Source organism: Amborella trichopoda, chromosome 4, assembly GCF_054954075.1.
Source record: "Amborella trichopoda isolate Santa Cruz 75 chromosome 4, AtrichopodaSantaCruz75HAP2 v2.0, whole genome shotgun sequence".
Classification (NCBI taxonomy): Eukaryota; Viridiplantae; Streptophyta; class Magnoliopsida; order Amborellales; family Amborellaceae; genus Amborella; species Amborella trichopoda.
In genome coordinates, this window is record NC_142339.1 from 5,183,074 (window position 1) to 5,203,206 (window position 20,133).

General features: G+C 34.3%; 1 protein-coding gene across 1 annotated transcript; it reads right to left on the bottom strand.

The window, feature by feature from the left end:
* Positions 1-15,808: 15,808 nt before the first annotated feature.
* Positions 15,809-19,693, bottom strand: LOC18439258 (anthocyanidin 3-O-glucosyltransferase 7). The gene is made up of 2 exons (XM_006849427.4): positions 19,181-19,693; positions 15,809-16,725 (listed from the first exon to the last, which is right to left on the bottom strand). Exons 1-2 carry the CDS (start codon positions 19,668-19,670, stop codon positions 15,860-15,862), a joined length of 1,356 nt encoding a protein of 451 aa, XP_006849490.1. The 5' UTR covers positions 19,671-19,693; the 3' UTR covers positions 15,809-15,859.
* Positions 19,694-20,133: the final 440 nt, after the last annotated feature.

The window sequence follows — 20,133 nt, forward strand, 5'->3', positions numbered from 1 at the left end:
TATATATATATATATATATATATATATATATATATATATATATATATATATATATATATATATATTGTGTTAAATATATACATGTATTATATAATGGTGCGGTTTGTATAGAGCCTAGGCTCTAAACAATTAAATTAGAGTCTACCTTCAAATAGTGTCGAGAAATGCGGTTTCTATATTGGAAATTTTTGTGATAGCCTTCAAATATATTTTCATCTTTATTTATAAAGTTTAAAGCTTAAAAAATAATGTAGATCGACATATATATGAAAACTTGAAAATTGACAGTCCAAAATCGTATTACAAAATACACTATTTTCAAAATTTGAAATCTATTTTTTTCTCATGTCCATGCATCTTGATGTTGAGATGATCAATTTGAAGATATTTGAGCATCAAAACAACATCTTCTAGTAAAAGTTTTGAGGTAGGCTCAAATTTAATTGTTTAGAGCCTCGATGCTATATAAACTTTTCCCATTATATAAAGGGAATAATGGGAAAAATTTATACAGAGTCGAGGCTCAAACAATCAAATTTTTGAGATAGGCTCAAATTTGATAGAGAGAGGCTCAAATATCTTCAAATTGATCATCTCGACATCAAGATGCATGGACATGAGAAAAAAATGGATTTCAAGTTTTGGAAATAGTATAATTTGTAACGCATTTTAGGACCGTCAATTTTCAAGATGTAAGTTTTCGTAGATTTGCTCAATCTACACTATTTTTGAAGCTCTAAACTTTATAAATAAGTATGAAAATATATTTGAAGGCTATCACAAAAATTTCCAATATTGAAACAACATTTCTCGATACTATTTGAAGGTAGGCTCTAATTTGATTGTTTAGAGCCTAGGTTCTATACAAACCACACCTTTATATAAATATTATAACTAAATATATACGATTATATTTATTAAATATTATTAACACATTAAATATTATTTAAATAGTAACGCTATTTGGGTTAGGTCCACATGGACCCAGACCTGGATTCAAATAGTGTTTGGATCCGATTTTTTAACCTGGACCAATTAGACCCATACCCGGATCCAGGTCCGGTCTGAGTCCATTGCCACCCCTGCATGAGCGATCCTAGATGCACCTAAATCTTGAGCACTAGCTTGGATAATTAAGAAACTTGAGTCTTCAATGAGGAACTTTTTATAGAGTAAAAGGCAGCATAAAAAAAAAGCTTAACCTTTTTAGATGGGCATATGTTTGCCTCTTGAAGAAAGACGGTGGCTTGGGTATCAAAAGACTAGCAAGAGTCAATAAAGCAATTTTGACAAAATGGTGGTAAAGATTGTCTAGACAACAAGGCTAACTCTTGAGAAGGAGTCTCTAAGAAAATATGGTCGGGACCCTGGGGGTTTCATTCTAGACAAAGCCCGCAAAGATCTCCAATATCCTGGGTGTGAAAAGGTATCGCATTGGTTAGAACTAGTGGTTTAAAACACGGATCAGTGCCTCAGATCGAACATACCAAATACTAATCCGGATCAGTGAATATGTGATTCGGATCGAGAATCAATGGAATCGATCAGATTAAGCTTTAAAAAAAATAAAAAAAATTATTAAATTCACTATAAATATTATTTTTTAGGAATCCAATAAGAAATCAGGGTACTATATTACTAATTTTCATTTTTTTCATCAATATGCGAATATTGAGATGTTCTTTCCCTGTATGAACTTATTTTAATCAATAAATTTACATCACACAAAAGAAAAATTACAAAATTATTATGGATGAAGTATATAATCATACATGAACTACAATAAAAAATAGTTTAAATCGATGAAAAATCGCCGCCAGAATATCGAATTGGCAGAAAACTCTAATCTGTAAAAAAAGCCCCCAAATTATTACAATATAATTAACTATATCCAAAATTATTACAACCTAACTAACTATTATATTATATACTGCAATTGAAACTGTTGGTTTACAGTTTATAATTATTTTATTATACAAATAATAAATAATCTAACCTTTTATTTTTTTTGACAAGAAATACTTGTTGTATTACTTTTGATTTTGTTTTGACAAAAACCTTTTATTTTTTTAACAATAACATTTTATTTATTTATTTTTATAAGAAATGCTTGTAGTATTACTTTTTTTTTTTTTTGACAAGAAATACTTGTTGTATAACCTTTTTTTTTTTGGACAAGAACCTTATATTTTTTTGAGTAATAATCTTATGAGATCCTCCCACACCCATGTGTGTAGGATCTCAAAATATTTTCTTGAGTAATGATCCTATGAGACCCTCCCACACCCATGTGTGTAGGATCCCAAAATATTTTTTTGAGTAATGATCCTATGAGACCCTCCCACACTCATGTGTATAGGATCTCAAAGGATCACCATTAAATTTGGCACAGATCTCTAGAAAAGTTATAACATACAGAAAAGTTATCAGATGGGTATGTGATAACTTTTCTAAATATCTGTGTCAAATTTAATGGTGATCATTTTGGATCCTACACACATGGGTATGTGAGCGTCTCATAGGATCATTACTCGAATTTTTTTACAAGAAACTTTTTTTTTTTGACAAATTTTTTTTTTGTTGTATGACCTTTTTATTTTATTTTTTTGACAAGAACTTTATAATTTTTTGAGTAATGATCTTATAGGACCGTTCCCCACCCATATGTGTAGGATCCCAAAGGATCACCATTAAATTTGACAAGGATCCCTAAAAAAGTTATCACATTGGTGTGGGACTTGACTTTTTTTTAGATCCGTGCCAAATTTAATAGTGATCATTTGGAGTCCTACACACATGGTTGTGTTAGGGTTTTATAGGATAATTTCTCTCTTTTTTTTACAAGGTGAGAAAAAGGTGTGCTAACCAACACACCATAGTTGGAATTGTGTTATTATTTGCCCGACTTAAAGATTATATTATATTACTATTTCAGCTATTACCGTTTACTACAATAATCCCACGTCGGAAAGACGGAAGAAAATTGATAGGAATAAATACTACTTTGTTACCGAATTTCAACGTGTGTGAAACGCATGAAGTAGCGTGGGGCTTGTGGTTAAAGACACTTAGCCTGGAGGTTGTTGGACAATCATTTTAACCCAAAAAAACAAAAAATGCCTTAAAACCTTTTGAGAAACAAAAAATGCCAGGTACGATTCATGACGTTAAAACCCTTTAACAAAATATGACGTTAGAACCCTTTAACAAAAAATGCCTATTTCTTGGCCTGTACCAGAACGGTGGTTGGAGATGGGGCACAATAAATGACTCAGCCAATGTCCCCTCAAGTTCACATACCCAGATCTATATAAGAGGCCTAATCAGAAAAATGGTAATATCCTGACCATGGTGTCCGAAAGGGGTTCTGGTCCTGTATGGGATTATTATGGCGCCTTCACAGTCACCTCGCTCTATGATATCATCTATCGTAATTGCCATATCGAAGAAAACAACAAGGTTTATGTGGAACTACAAGCCCGCACAGAGTGAGAGCCTTCTTGTGGTTATTTGGTCATCGAAGGCCCCTCACCACGGACCAGCTACGCAAGATCATAATTTTGATGTGCCTTTTTTTGTAAAAATGACGGTCTTATTATTTGGAGAATTTTAGTAGCGGCCGTACTATGGAATGCACGGAAGGAAAGAAATCTCAGAACTTTTGAGGGTAAAAACAAAGACATCGACCGTGATATGAAATGCATGGAAAGAAAGAAATCTCAAAACTTTTGAGGGTAAAAGCAAAGACATGCCCCGGTTATCCGGGTCCATTTAAGTTTTAGTCATCACATGGACGCAGGACGTAGCCCCCTTCCGACCCATCCCAAAAGAGCTCTTCTTCACTCATTTCAGGGAGATCCTTCATTTTAAACGAAAGCGTCTTTCTCGTGCAACCCAGTGGAGGGTGCCACCAGCAGATTGGGTTAAACAAACTTTGACGTCAGTGTCAAAATCCAGGAACAATTAGCAGGTTCTGGGGGACTTTTGCGGAACTCAGATGGAGTAATCCAGTGGCAGCACCAAGGCCGCATGCACTTCTGTAAATGAGGCTGAGCTATGGGCATTGAAGGAAGGCATATCCAAGCTTCATTCTAGCAACTCTCGCCTAATCATTGAAGGGACTCTATCAATGTTATCACCTAGTGGGCTTAGACTTCAATCATGGACGGGATTGCTCTAGCTCTACAAGGGAGAGAAATAGTCTACAACCGCACGCACAGAGAATGAAATCGAGTTGTTGATCGCTTAGCCAAAGAAGGAGCCTCGTCTTAACTCTTTATCTTTCTTGTTCCCTTCCTCCTATGTTTTCTATTTCGTCTACTCCCCCAAACTCGTCTTTTACCCTTTTTTCTTTCTTTACTATCACTTTTCGATCCTTGTAGTTTTTGAAAGAAGGACTCGTGTAATCTTAGTTAGAGTGTATATTTTTTTTTTGCTTTTTTGCTTTTTTTTTCTTTTCTTCACGGTTTAGATCACTCACAAGTAGTCTTTTTTACAATAAATCAATTTCAAATAAAATAAAAGAAATAAATTTAGGATCTCAAAACTTGATGCTACATAAAACATTTCTTTCAATAACCAAAAGAAAAACACAAACTATGCTTGGGAATAATAAAAGATGTAAGAAATAAATATGCAAGAAACAAAAGAAAATGCAAGAGATTACTTCAACCGGGTTTCTTACACCCCACAAAGAATCACCACCTTCCGATGGTGCTGGAACAATAGTCAACCTTCAATCTCAACTGGAAAAAAAAGTTCAGGCCAAGCTCAAACATAGGTGAATCCCCCTTGATAACCTAATTGAGATATAGTCTCTTTTACTATCCCCTAAACCTTAGCCCCAACATAAAATGAAAGATGGGAGAGATGAGAGAACTCCATGAGACCAAGAGAGTGGGGGCGTGCCCCTTTGTTTGCATAAGGGAGATAGAGAAACTTTTTAAGAGAGGGAGAAATTTCTAATAGTGGGGCGTGCCCTCTATGTGGATATGAGAGAGAGAGATAGAAAGTTAGTGTAGAGAATTATGGATAGGGTGCTCCACTTTTTTACAGTGCTTCAATGGATCTTAGGGTTTTTCATTGTTTGCATTTTTATGTGAGATTGAATATGCACCATTGATCTTGGATGACTTATGAGGTAAGAGATATGAGCCGTTTATTTCATAAATGGGCCATGAAGATTATATGGAAGTTGCTAGAACTATTATTTGGGGTATACTTAAGAGTCTTAGATTTACATAGTGCATAAGTTAGATTAATTCACGGTGGGTCGGTCTCATTGGATATATCGTCCAAAATAAACTATCAAGAAATTAGTGAAAACAAATAATCATTGATTAACCTTGCGAAAGTGAACAGTGGGCCATAACTATAATTGTAATTAGAGCTTGAAATTGTTGGCTCTTGTATTGTCGTCCCAACAATTGGTTAGTTAGGGAATAATTTGGTTGGACAAGTTTTTGAGTCACGCTAATTCCTCGAGTTATGTTTTTGTTTGCCACCTAAAAGGCAACTTTTTGAAGAGTGGGAATTGGGGATTTGACCGATCCGGACCTGTGGGCCCGTTCTATTAGTCTCTCAAAAAAATATTAATGTGGTAAACGGATCCATATTTAAATATGACAAAAAATAAAATAAAAAATAAAATAAGCGGGAGTTAGGTGATCCGCCCAATTCGGATCACCCGAAACCTGACAAACTTGCCTGATTTTATGACAAACGGGGCAAGAACCTCTAAATCAGATCAACTCCCCATTCCAAACTAGGATATGAGTTACTTATTCATGATAGGGAAACAATTGGTGTACATGAATATGAGAGAGATACCTCTAAATTAGATCAACTCCCCATTCCATTCTAGGATCTTGAGTTGCTGATTCATGATAGGGAAACGGTTGGTGTACATAAATATGAGAGAGAGAGAGAGAGCCATCTCAAAAATAAATTTATTAAGGGGCCCGTATTTCTACATACGCTCGCATGTGAACCGGATCTCTTTTTTTTTTTTGGGTAATTATCACTTGTTTCTTTCTTTTTTTGGGTAATTATTGCTTTTAACATTTTTGATATTTTATCAAGACCTCCCTTGAAAAAAATGGAAATATCCTTATAAATTTTCTCTTTGAGAAATTTCTAGGATCACCAAAGTGAGTATTTTTCTTCGAATCCAGGCATTCTTTCATCCAGGCATGATGCTTTCAGTGGTTAGCTTTAGACCAGCCACCCGTCTGTCTTTCCTGAGCCACACTTTTGTCTAAGAAAAGGGCCCGAACCTTTTTGAAACTATCCTAATTTGACAACTAGCCATATCACAGTCAACAACGGGGAATCAAAGGGTTTAAGGGTGGGTCTATCCTAATTTTACAACTATGGATGTTGCAGTCAACAAGGGGGAAACAAAAGATATGTTTGTTTACTTAAAGTTATTTTAAATTATGATATTTCTATTAGACATCCCGTGGTTGTAGGTTTAGGGTTTATAATAAGTTTTGGCAAAGATTTACATTAGCTGCCCATGGGCATGGATCGGGTTATGGAAAAGTTTAAGGTCCTCACCCTTTTTAAACTAGAAAAAAGTTTAGGGATAGGTTTAGAAGGATATAGTTGGAAGTAGTAAGAAAATATATGGTGATTTATGTTCTCACTAAGAATATGACCCTTAATAGAGCTGAATGTCGGTTCATGATTCGTAGAGCCGAACCGAATCATTAGCCGAACCCAATTCATTAGAAAAACTTTGATGATGATGATGGTCCCGTGTTGGCTAATAAAAATACTAATAAAATCTATTTTTTCTTCCAAAATTTTCGCTCGCCCCGATTCATCCCAAAACGTTTGGTTCATTGTAGTGAACGAGATGATTTTTCTATCATATCCAACTCGCCCTGAATCGTCGATGATTTGACTCGGGGGACTCGGAACCACAAATGGCCAAATCCGATTTCTGGTTTCAAAATACTGAAAAATTTCTTGAAATCGTCGAAGCCTCGATAGCATCTTGTCTTTGAAGTGTATTTATGTTACTCTTTAGTTTGAAAAGCTGAAACATATTTATGGACCAACAAAAATAGTTACAGCTGAACAGTTGTAGTCAACTGAAGTGTATTTATGTTACTCTTTAGTTGTTGGAAAGGCTGAAACATATTTATGGAACAAATTAGTTACAGCTAAACAGTTATAGTCAACTGAAGTGACTCAAAGCAACTAATTGTAGATAGTGAAGAGCGTTTTTTTATGTCTCAATTTCTTCTTTTTCATGGATTGACGTTTAGGAAAGCTTTTTAGACTTCACTTGCTGCCACACATCTACACTGTTTTATTTTTAATTTTTTATACCAACCATCTTGATATCAAATTTTGGGCATCCACTCATCTCTTAAAATCACACCTACAAAAAATATAAAAAAAATATTTCCAACAAAATAAAATGATCAAAATACCCCTACAAGTTTTAGGGTTATTTGGTCATTTCATTTTTAAAAAATATTTTTAAATATTACTTTTAAGTGCACCCCATTGAGATGATAGTATCTATCAAATTTCATATTCATATGATTTGTGAAAATAAAAATAAAAAATAATAAGAATACTATGAGACATCATATCTAATCAAATGGTCAATAATTCATAATTCACTTGATTTAAATTGCATTGCTGGATAGAAGAAAAGTATAAAACTTATAGGAAGATGCTAAGGTGAGCCCACTAGCTGATAGAATAGTATAACCCCAATGGTTTAGACTGAATCTAGACCTATCTGACGGTCATGACTGTATATCGATAATATAATTTTAATATTTTTTTTATACATATAAATAGTATGAAATTTGGATCATAAACTCTTTTCATTAAGGTGCATCTAATAAAAATATTAAAAATATAATTCACATAAAATAAATTGATCAAAATACCCCTGAAACCTTATAGAGGTATTTTGGTCAATTTAATTTATGCAAATTAATTTTTTTTATATTTTTATTAGATTCTATTATTCTTAAAAAATAGACGTTCCAAATTTCAACGAATTTGGATTTGTAGAATAAAAATATTAAAATTCAATTACAAAATACAATTGTGATAATTGGATCGATCTAAATTCAATCTGAACCTTTGGGTTTACACTGTTTCATAAGCCCATAGTTGACAGGAGCTTTTTCCAAACTTATATACAGTAGGATAAGTATAAGTAGGATAATTATAGAAAGCTTTCCCGATAGTTTTATGCAACATATCATGTGAGAAACACACTTCCCTTGTATTGAATGGGATGCAGGCCCACAAAATAGGTATAATAAACGGAACCCAGCTGGGAGATGAAGATAGAGAAACAAAAACTCTTCTTCCTTGAGAGAGAAAAGTTTTTCTTTCATTCAATGCACCCTCATCTACACCTTACAAGGATCACATGGCCTCTTTTTTCTTCTCACAATAACACAGCCAAGACAAAAGAAATATTCATTCATTGATTAAGGGGCACATATATATAGAGATGTGAGGTCCAATTTCATTCATTGATTAAAGGGCACATATATATAGAGATGTGAGGTCCAATTTGATAACTTTTACAAAATAGAGATTTTCTATTGGAAAAAGTTTATATAAAGGACGAGGCCTTAAACAATCAAATTAAAGCACATCTTAAAAATTCACGAAAACAAGTTGTTTCGTTGCCCAAAAAAAGCGCACCTTAAAAATCTACAAAAAGAAGTTGTCTTGATACCCAAAAATCCTAAAAATAGTAGAAGGTATTCAAGTTAAGATTGCAAACTTTGAGAACATATTGGTGAAATTAACCAACGCCTACAACAATTAGAAAATATCAACCATTGAGAAGATTCTATTCAATCCTATGGATATAAAGAGTAATGAACAATTTTTTAGGCCAAATTAGGATCTGATGAACTCTACGTGATCTCGTTACAAGGTCAATCTTCCAGAGTTCTACGTGCAGCTAGAAAGAGAAAATGCCTTAAATTTTTACTACAAATTGCACATAAAGTATTTGATTAGTTAATTTTTAATACAAGTTGTACCTTTTAGAGTTCTATGCGGAGTTAGAAAAAAAAAATGCCTCAAACTTTTACTACAAGTTGCACGTAAAGTTTTTAATTAGTTAGTTTTTACTACAAGTTGCACATAAATAGTGGAACTTCATCACCAACTAATAAAATGGTCTTTGAAGCTTATGTTTGGCTCATTTGGGATTTTTTGGACCAACTTTATGAGTTTGAACCCTCGACCTCCCTTAGCCAAACTAATAATTATTTTTAGCATAAAATATACCAAGTAAAAAAAAATTAATTTCCAAACTCCTTTTTTCACGTATTATGAGTACTTAAGAAAGCCTAGAAAGTTAGAAGTTAGAAATATGACGGTAAGGAAAATTCCCATCCTAATCTCATACCAATATCAACTGAAATCCATTACATTTTTGTATAAGGAGCATGTTTACCAAGAGATTCATGTCCTACACTTACACTGTTAACTGAAAGAGCTCATTAGGAGGATTTTTTTAATCTAAAATTACCACTAGATGATTTGAAAAAAATTGGTTTTTTCTTTTGTTTGGGTAAAAAAAAAGAAAAAGAATTTAAGTTCTCAAATACTTGGATCTGACCTCCAAGAGTTGGACAGTCTTTGTTCAATCTTAAAACATCATTTTTTTTAAACCAAATGCAAAATTCCTTTTAGTTTTTTTTTTTTTTTTTTTAAAGTTGTTCAATCTTAAAACACCATTTTTTTTAAGCAAATGCAAAATGCCTTTTCGTTTTTTTTTTTTTTTAAGTTCAGCTTTTACCCAATGAGTGAATGGACCATAGATAACAATAAAAATCCCATAGGATGGCCGTGATATTATTATGGGATTGTATACAAGAAGATCATTTATCTTTGATACAAATAAGTGACAATTATTTACAACCATCCGATGTGAACTCTGATAGATTGGGTGTGTCACAAATTTCGAGAAAGTTTCTTTTGAACTTTGAGCTTAGTTGATAAAATAAATGCAACCACCCAATTTTACATCCAATGGTCAACATTAATTGTGACTATCTTGTACCAAAGGTTAATGGTCTCGTTACATACTTTTTCTATTATTATTAACTACTATTATTTTGATATTAATCGAACCATTTACTTTTTAATATAAGGAAGTTACAGTGACACACTCCAAATCATCCAATTTGACATTTAAGAGACATGAATGATTATGACTTCCTTATAATGGTCTTATAGTATACTGAGCACTAACAACCATCAAGTAAAGGCTCATGAACTTGGGCCAGCCAGTAGTGCATTAGGCTGGTCCCGCAACAACATAGCTCGACCATCATGAGGCATGTCTCTATGTTGAAGCTTGCCGGATGGATATGGAAAATGATGGAGTAATCGGGTTTCACAGTTTTGTGTCTAGGCTTTAATATTAGTGAGAAAGAACTAAAAAAATCAGTTTAGCTATAAAAAAAACAAAAAAAACAGCAGATTTCTTTCGGTATCAAATACTCTAATTATCAGAACTTTTATGATTTATTCTTATAGCCGAAACACACGTGCTCCGCATGCATTTTGTAGAAAAGCATGAGGCATATAAAGTAGTAACCAAAATTTTTTTACAAATATATACGCAATCAAAATTCTATTTTCCAAAAAAATGTTATTAATTTGGAATCACATGCTTTTAAAATGACATGCTTTGGAATAACATACTTTTGTTGTGATAAATTTTTTTTTCTCCATTTTTTTCTATATCTACAGGCCTTTCAAACATTTATCTAGATAATTTCCACTTAATTTATGATGGAAACATTCAAAAACTTGTTTTCCCTTTTCTCTATATACATTAGCCTTTCAAGTATTTTTCTAAATAACTTCCACCTAATTTGTGATGCTAAACTTCAAAAACTAAAAATTGATATATCAGGGTATTGGAAGATACTCTAATTTGTAACGCTAAGATTTTAAAAAACTAAAAGTTGAAGATAAGTTTGTTTACCGCTTCAAGATTATTATGGAAGATAAAATATATTAGAAATTGGAAGAAACTAAAGAGGCATATTAATTTGAAGTATTTTTTTATTTTATACCATATTAGTTATTATTATAATATTTTAAATTTGTGTGATACATTAATACTTAAAATTTCGAAAAACCAAATGTCATATTCTAAATCTATTATCAATTTAAAAGTACCCCATCTAAGCATGTTAATTTAAATAGAAATATGTAATATGTGAAGGTAATTGAAATGATTCGACAATCACAATGTTTAACATTAGTAGATGTAGATATGAAAAAAACAAAAGTGAAGCCCTTAAATTCAAAGAAAAAAAATGAATTATGAGCAAAAAAACATGATTTGTAATTATTTATTTGTGAACATCCTTCTTTTCTTAATGTTAATGCCTTTTAGCGTCCCCTGATTTCAAAATTCTAAAATTTATCTGAAAATTAAATTTCAAGATTTAAAAAACCAAAAAATGAGCGCCCAACCGTTTTATTTACTTAAAAAATGTCTCAACAATTTCAAATTTTGAAAATCCGAAATTTAATTGAAAATTATATTTTTTTGGATTTTAAAAATCCAAAAATGCAAATTCAATAAAGCCCCAACAATTATATTTAACAAAAATGAAGGCGTCCCAACAATTTTCAATTGAAATTTATGATTTAAAAAATAAAAATTCTATTTAGTGTCTCAACAATTTGGAAATAAATTTTGAATTTTCAAAATCCAAAAATTGCATTTTAAGATCCCTGAACATTTTCAGATTTCAAAAAAGTCAATTTGAAGTATTAATTTGTAAACTTAAAATTTTTGAAATTAAAGAGACTTTAATCTAATTTTTAATTATTTTGAAATATGTGTGCTTAATATAATTAACTCCAAATTAAAGCAACTAACACATTTAATTATAATACTCAATTAATTAACTATGTGTTATTGTGTAATATATGTCAATACTATATTACTACTTAATTTCAAATTTTGAATAATGAAATACATCACGATTAATAATTTTTAATTTCTAAATTTCCATATCTAAAAATTAGAAAAAAAAATATTTTTTTGGACATTAAAATTGCAAAATTAATATCCCCATCTACAAAACATTAGAGAGAGGATCTTTGGTCGCAGTTAGAGAGAGAGTATCCTTCCCAACACTTATTCTAAAGTTTACAATACAATCCCAACATTTCCTTTCCAACTTCATTTGCAGCCCATATTTAACAACAAAAGAAAAAACAAAAATCAACAACATGATTTAAGTAATCATATCTCAAAAACTTGCACTTATTATTAGGTGTACATTCAAAACAAACAGAATGCAAGAATAGACTAACCAAAACGAGTTTGGGCTTAAATTTTTTAAACAAAAAACAGACAACATAACCAACGACAAACAGTGAATTGAATTTGGACTTAAATTTTTTAAACAAAAACAGACAACATAATGAATGACAAACAATGAATCGAGGATTCAATAACCCCAAATGCAACACATTTTTCAAAACAAACCATTTGAGGCGTGCATTGTGCAGATTTCACAAAACCGTAATTTATAAATTCGTTGCATTAAAATTCGGCCTGAAATGACGCTTTTTTTTACGCCTCGAATATATGAAAGTGAACCGTTTTGTTTATTTTTTGAATAACATTTGTCACGCTTTTATTTATGTGGACAATGCTATAACATGGAAAAAAAAAAACTCGTGCTTTATGTAGTGAGAGATATGTTAAGAATTCATCAATTTTTTAGAAGAAAAAGTTTATACAAAGGTGTAATCTTATATATAGAAGTAATGTTGTAGCAATCTATACTGTTTATTTTATTTGGATGGTGTAGACTTGATGTTATTTTGAAAAAGGTACCACTTTATGACATTATTTTAAAAAACGTATCAAATCTACAGACGATGTTGAATATAACCTTACTTCTACAAGCAAGATTGCAACATTACACAAACCGCATCCTCTTTTAAAGCATTACACATGTCATGTTTCCAAGTTTTTACACAAAATTGACACCAAAATCTTGTTCCTTCTTTCTTTGACTAAATGATACCCTCCCATCCCTTAATCCCATAATCCTGCGGTGAAAACAAACTGACAATTAATCCCTATTCTATCCAACACGAAATAATGGAACACACAACATGAGGAAATTAAAATAAAAATAAATTAAAGTATGCAATAAACACGAGGAAGATACCGTTGGGTTTATGTGGTCATTAAAGGCCTTACAAGAGCTTGTATAAAACATTTTATATAGTGATACATAAACTCAATGGGATTGTGGTCCTCTTGTGGACCATATTAGGTAAATGTTACTTGCCAATACTCAGACTTGGCTCGACGTGTTAGGCCAGCCGAGTTGGAAAACCTAGGGTACCTGGGCATAAAGTTAAATTGATGAGGGTCCACTGGGTCATCCCTCAATGAGGTTGGAGTTGCCTGGATGGGCGAGCAATGGACTATCTGGCCCTTATGTGTGATCGTTGGCCTTTTGATACCGGGCCAAAGCGTCAGCCATGTACCATCACATGACATGTGTATAGATAGCCGTATCGAGATATCAATCCACTATTGAGGGTGAAGCATGTACATATGGGAGAGAGTACCCCCATGTACCCTGAAGTCGTGGTTGCATCATGGTTCAAGGGACCATGAATTTGTCTCTAGGGGAGAACCTATAATCCATAGACTGTGATTACATCCCTAGCCTATCGACTGACTTTAGTTGCCCAATTATGAACCCTTGTAGTGGATTGTGGTTCATGAAAATTGCTGGGTCAGTTTGAAAAAGCTAGTGTGGATCGTGGTCTACAGTTGTAGGTGGAGTGCTCCAATATATTCATAATCCATAGACCTATTTGGATCCGATTCCCACTAAAATTAATTAATTTAAATTAATTTTATATTATATAATTTTTAGAATGATTATTTAAATTTTTGTGATTCTTTTGATATTTTATTTTTATCATTTGAATTTATAATAAAAGAAAAAATCAATTTCTAATGTTTTAAATAAACTAAGAGAAATTAATTCTATTTTTAAATTCTAAAAATCAAATTAAATATTTACTAAACATATGTGGGACCCCCCCTTCCATGTGGTATGGGGTCCATTTAATCACATGATAGAATTGGGTGGAGCCCATGAGGGGGCCACCTAGGATGTCACGCCCCACCCACAACAGATTGCTTACTAAACTTTGTGAGAAGACTCTATGCTAGATGGCTTTCTAAATTCATACAAATCCTTCATGCATTAAGAATCAATATAATGAATTTAGTATGTCTTGTGAATCAAGATATTTTAATTGATTAAAGATAATGAATAAGGAACGAATATCAATTAAATGAGAAAGGCATGAATATATTTCCTTTATTTGAAGGAAAAAGTTTATATAAGGTTTGAAACCTTAAAATGTAGAAATAAAGATGCAGCTAAAAAATCCATCATAAAAAGTTGTTTGCGTGTTGGAAAACCCTCTAGTTGATCATCTCAGCATCAAAATGTATGAAAATGAAAAGAACAAAGGATTTTGAATAGACGAAATAATCTTAGATTTGATCTCACTAAAGATGACAAACCCTAAAACAAAGAAAATCTTTGAATAGGGTCTCTTTCCCATAATTATCTATATCTCTCCTCTTTTCTCTTCTCTCTCTTTAAGCTCTCTCTAGGGGCAGCGCCCCACCTACACTTCTCTCTCTCTTAGAAGGTTACTAACGGGGCACGTCCCAAGCTAGGAAGTTCTTTCTCTCTCTCTCTCTCATTCTCTCTCATAGAAAAGTAGAAGAAGGGGCATGCCCCACCTAGAGGATTTATATCTCTCTCATCTCTTTAAGATTAAACCAAGGGGGTTTAAAGTAGACCAAGGCATTGATGCCTTATCACTTTGGTTTTAGATAAGATCCGTATGCTATTGAAGGGTTTTGCCATACTTAGGAGAATCAAAATTGATCTTTGATCCAGAGTACTATTGGAAGGAGGAGACTTGGTGTGGGGTGTAATATACCCGATTGAGGTAATCTCTAGCAACTTTACTTGCTTTATTTTATTTCTTATAAAGCGATGCTTCAAGTTTTTTGTTATTGAATAAAGAAGTTGTATTTAATGGTAACAAGTGAAAACTATTCTTTTTTATTTATTTATTTCAAGAATGATTTTATTTGTAATTGGACATTGTAAGTGATCTTATCTGTGAAAGCAAAGAAAAATTTAAATCTATATACATTGTGTTTTATCACATAGTCCACCTTACAAATATCTTCAAACCTACGAGGGAAAGTAACGAACCAGAAATACAACAAAAACAACTCCATTTATGACAAATATACGAAGGAGATCCACAAAAGTAAAAGGTGACAAATTAGTGTTCTAAAACAAAAGAATTGGAATATTCTTTTCGAGTGATGGATTAAAATTCCTAGCATTTAAATCATAAAAGGTAACTATTTCTTCAAACTTGTTTCATGTGCTTCCGCTAAAGAATCAGCCCAGTAATACCCTAAATCAAATACATGTCGATGATTTTCCAAACTCTAATGTCACTAAGAAAAAATGAAACCTAGCACTGATATAATTATGCACTCATAGTACAAAGAAGATTACAACAATCATGTTTAACACTTAGACACTTTTATCTATCCTCTATAGTTGAAATGTCAATGGAAAAGCACATATTTTTTTTCGGTAGTTAATGCAAACGTGTATAGTGTCTTAAAAAATTCCACCACTCCCTTCTTGATATAAGGTGCACATGCATAATTTCTAGAAAGCTAAATTTGAAATTGACATTTCTTAAACAAATATTTATTCAATGTCCATGTCTTAACACAGTCTCACACTTACAGACTAACGACTAACTCTACTAGAGCTTTTAAATTTGCAGTGGAGCTCCCCTCATTGCTCGTAGCTTGAGTTGCAAGGTCCATCAGCGTACGTACATTCCCCCTCAGTACTTGGCCCTCCTCTATGGCCATGAGGCGGTGCACCGCGCCCTCCACTCCTTCACGAGTTAGGACCCCACCCTCTATAGTGACCCCGATCCTCCATAGATCGGTCACTGTCCTGGCATTGATCCTCTGGTCCCCGAAGAATGGATGACATATCATCGGTACTCCTCCGATGATGCTCTCTAGCACAGAGTTCCATCCACAATGCGTAAGGAACGCTCCTACAGCGTCATGCCCTAGCACCTGGGCTTGCGGAGCCCATGCCACCACTCGACCGCGTTGGCCTACACGAGCATCAAACCCATCAGGAAGCAATTCATGTTGCTCTAAGCGCATCGACCACAAAAATGGACGAGCACTATTCTCTAGTCCCTCTGCAAGTGCAACGACCTCAGGCGCCTCTAGAGCCTTCACTGTGCCAAAGCTCACGTACAAAACCGAAGCCTTGGACTGGTCGTCTAGCCATGCGAGGCACTCATCACGAGCACCAGGGTTGGCGTTTGGGCTGGGTATTGGTGGCAATGGTCCAATTGTGAAGCATGGGGCCATGTTTGCTCTAAGGTCAGAGAGGGTGGAGGGGTCGAGGTCTTCGAAGCAGTTGAGGATCACAGCTGTTGCTTGGGGCAATTGCTCCCCCATTTTTAGTAGCATCAATGGGAAAGGGCTCGAAAGGTCGCCTCTAATAACTCCTTCTGGTAACTCTTTGAGCTTGATGAAGGAGAGGGCAGGTATGCCTGCTACATTCTCGTCTTTGATGCCTATACAAAGAGAGAGAGAGAAGAGAGAGAAGGGGGCAATTTTAGCCGAGCATGTCTTTCTCTCTGCTCCGTCACTCAGAAGCATTTGTAGAGACCAAATTAAAACAAAGTAACATATCAAGCCAATGTTGTGTTGGGATCCCACTAATTTATTCGCAAAATTATGCGTACCCTCAAAATTATCCGACACATTTTTGTGCCCGACTGCAAAAAAAATTCGGTCCAATACAGCTTGCGCTAGAGCGGATTATAGGCATGTGAGTGGTAGAAAAAAAAATAATGAGTAAGGTACATAGTGAGAAAGTGAGAGCGAAAAAGTAAGCGACGATAGAGAGAGAAAGTGAGGGAGGGTAGAGAGAAAGATAAAGAGGAATGGTGAGGGAGGGTAAAGATAAAAAGAATGACGGATGCTAGAGAGAAAAAGTAAAGTAGGGTAAAGAGAGATAGAGAGAGAAAGAGAGAGGACGGGTGTGAGTTTTTTTTAGGGTAAATAGAGAGAGTTTGAGAGAAAGAAATATAAAAAAGTAAGTTGAAAAGAGGGATTAAAGTGGGAAAAATAGCATTTTGGTCTCAAAATGTTTTTACTATTTAATTGGAGGTAAATATAAAGAAAAATAGTGTTAGAGTTTAGGGTGTAATATAAAAAATATTGAGATGTAGAATATGTAGAAAGTTGAAATTGAGGGTATCTATAATTTTTTTTAATTTATTTTAAGGAAGTATTATTTAAGAGGTCAAATCCTTTAAAAAATAAAAAACACCAATAGGGTTAAAACAAATTAATTAATATTGGATGGTTTAATTTTCAATTTTCATTCCACTTGGTATGAGTATTCTTGCTTGTTAGGGCGTAGGGTTAAGAATTTACCCGGTTTGGACCCAAAACCCAAATTTTGGACCTCATTTGGATCTATAGGGTTGGACCCGGGTCCCAAATTTGGATCCAAATAGTCTCGGATCGGATTTGGGTGCAAGTGGATCTGATTCATATTAAAATATTATATATATATATATATGTTATATAATATTTTTTGTTATATGATTATTTTATAGCAATAAAATAATTTTTTGGATCCAATCAGGTCCAGATCTGAATATGAATCTCATATATACTTTTCGAATTTGAATCCAGATCCCATATATACTTGTTGGATCCGAATCCAGTTCTTAATGGATTTGGACCCGATCCGACCCATTCTCGGCCTTTTTAAGATGAGTTAAATTATTAAAATACCCATACTTAGTTCATAATTTTTCATCATTGGTCATAAGCAACTTAGATAGTTCATATATATATATATATATTTATTTATTTGTAAGAGCTATCATAATCAAATGATAAATTCACCTAAGAGCCCTTGATGGTTCATTGAGATCTTTTAGTCCACTTAGCAGAGGATGTGACCCCTCAACAATAGTTTCCTATGTATTCAACTTCAACATAAACTGGCCTTCGGTCATTCCCCACAACGGCTGAGGGTGCACCTATTTTTATTGACGCAAAATATAAAAGAAGTGCTGCCTCTATAGGAGAATCAATGAAACAAAGAGAGTATAGTTGGAAAAGTGTTTAGTCAGTTAGGGACCGCATGTGACCTCCTAAGCATCAAAATCTCATCTTTGAGATAGGCCGTAGAAAAGGGGGATCCAACCAAAAAAATTAATGGTGTAAAAAAAAAATAATTTCTACTTTTCTAAAGTTTATTTATTTATATTTTATATCCTATTATCAATATCTAAAAGCTAAGATTGAACGGGAATGGGTCGAGAATGTGGTGGTAGCACCTCCTAAACCTCACCTACCGGATTAAATTTTCATTTCTTTATAACCAATCTTAATTTCCGTTCTCACTTAATATCCATTCGCACTTAATAACGCATTTGAAAATCACTAACTATTTCTAAAGAGTCTCAATTTCCGTTCGCCCCATTTGAAAACCACTAACTATTTCTAGAACAGATAGAGGCATGTAAGCCCCATCGATATGAATTGGGTGTGGGTGTGGGTGTACGTGCCAACAGAATGAAAGATAAAAACATTGTATTCAATACCCACTGATCTGAATTTGGTCTGCCAGCCGTCCCCTTCTCACTCTCACTATACGCTCTCTAGAAAGACCAATTCTCTTGGATGGATTACGAGCCACGTGTGCAACCCAATTAGAGCCGTGTGCAGGCCAGACCAAATTTGGACCGTCAAATTTCGACCAGAATCGTTCCTGTTCCTTCATTAGACCTACCCGTGTGCAGGCCAATTACAGCCCAACCTTTTTTTATTTCTCTTCTTTTTCTTTTTTTTTTTTTAATAAAAAAATTATACCTGGCCCAGCTTCCCGCCAGGCCACGGCTCGGCTCGGCTGGCCCTGCCCTATTATTAACATTTGATAAATATTAGGAAAAAATAGGTTAAAGAAAATCAACGGTTAAAATGACAATCAGAGGCAGGTTTACTGACCATTATCACCAAGCTTAACCTCCTCCCTGATCTTCTTCGTGTAAAAATGAGCCGCCAAGCTACAAGGCCCAGCCGTCCAAAAAGATACCCATTTTGCCCCTATCTCCCTCGCCACCTCTTCCGCAAACACGAGGAACGAATCACCGATAACGCAACTAACCGGCGGCTCAGATTGCCCCAAAGCCTCGCGGACCGCAGATGGTGCCCCCCTGAGAAATGCCTCTATGGCAGCCATGGGGGTGAGGTTTTCCGGCGAGTAGTTTTCGTTTTCCGGCAGGGGGAGGAATCTCAGATTTGTGGCTTTTGAAGAGCAGATGGTAATGGAGGAGGATAGTTTAGAGAGAGACTGTGGGGTGGAGAAGAAGGTGAAGAGAGAGGTTGAAGGCGAGGTGGTGGCGAGGTTGAGGGCGAGGGCGAGCAAGGGTGCGGCGTGCGTTCCAAAGGGGAAGGCCAGGAGGGCGACATGGGCTCGAGTCGCGGCCTCCGCCATGGCTCGGTGCCTGTATCAGTTTCTGGCGGAGTGGAGGAGGTGGGTCGATTTAAAGGCTAGACAAAGTAAAATACTTAAAGTAAGTTGGCACGATTTTGTTGGGATTGATTGCTGAAAACTTTAAAGCAATGGTTTAAAAAACGGATCGGTGACCCCGATCGGGTTTTCAAAAAATCTATCCGGATCTGCGAATCAACGATTCGGATCAGAAATCGGGTGAATCGGTCAGAATAAAACTTAAAAAAAATTCGAAAAAATTATTAAAATTCATTATAAATATTGGTTTTTAGGAATTCAATAAAAAATGAAGGTACTCCATTAAGAATTTTCATGTTTTTGAATGAATATGCGAATATTGATATGTTCTTTCCCTGTATGAACCGTCATTCAGCATTTAATTTACAGTATTTCGTGCTCATCCCTACACTGTTGCTGTTGGGACTCGATATGTGAATAATATGGC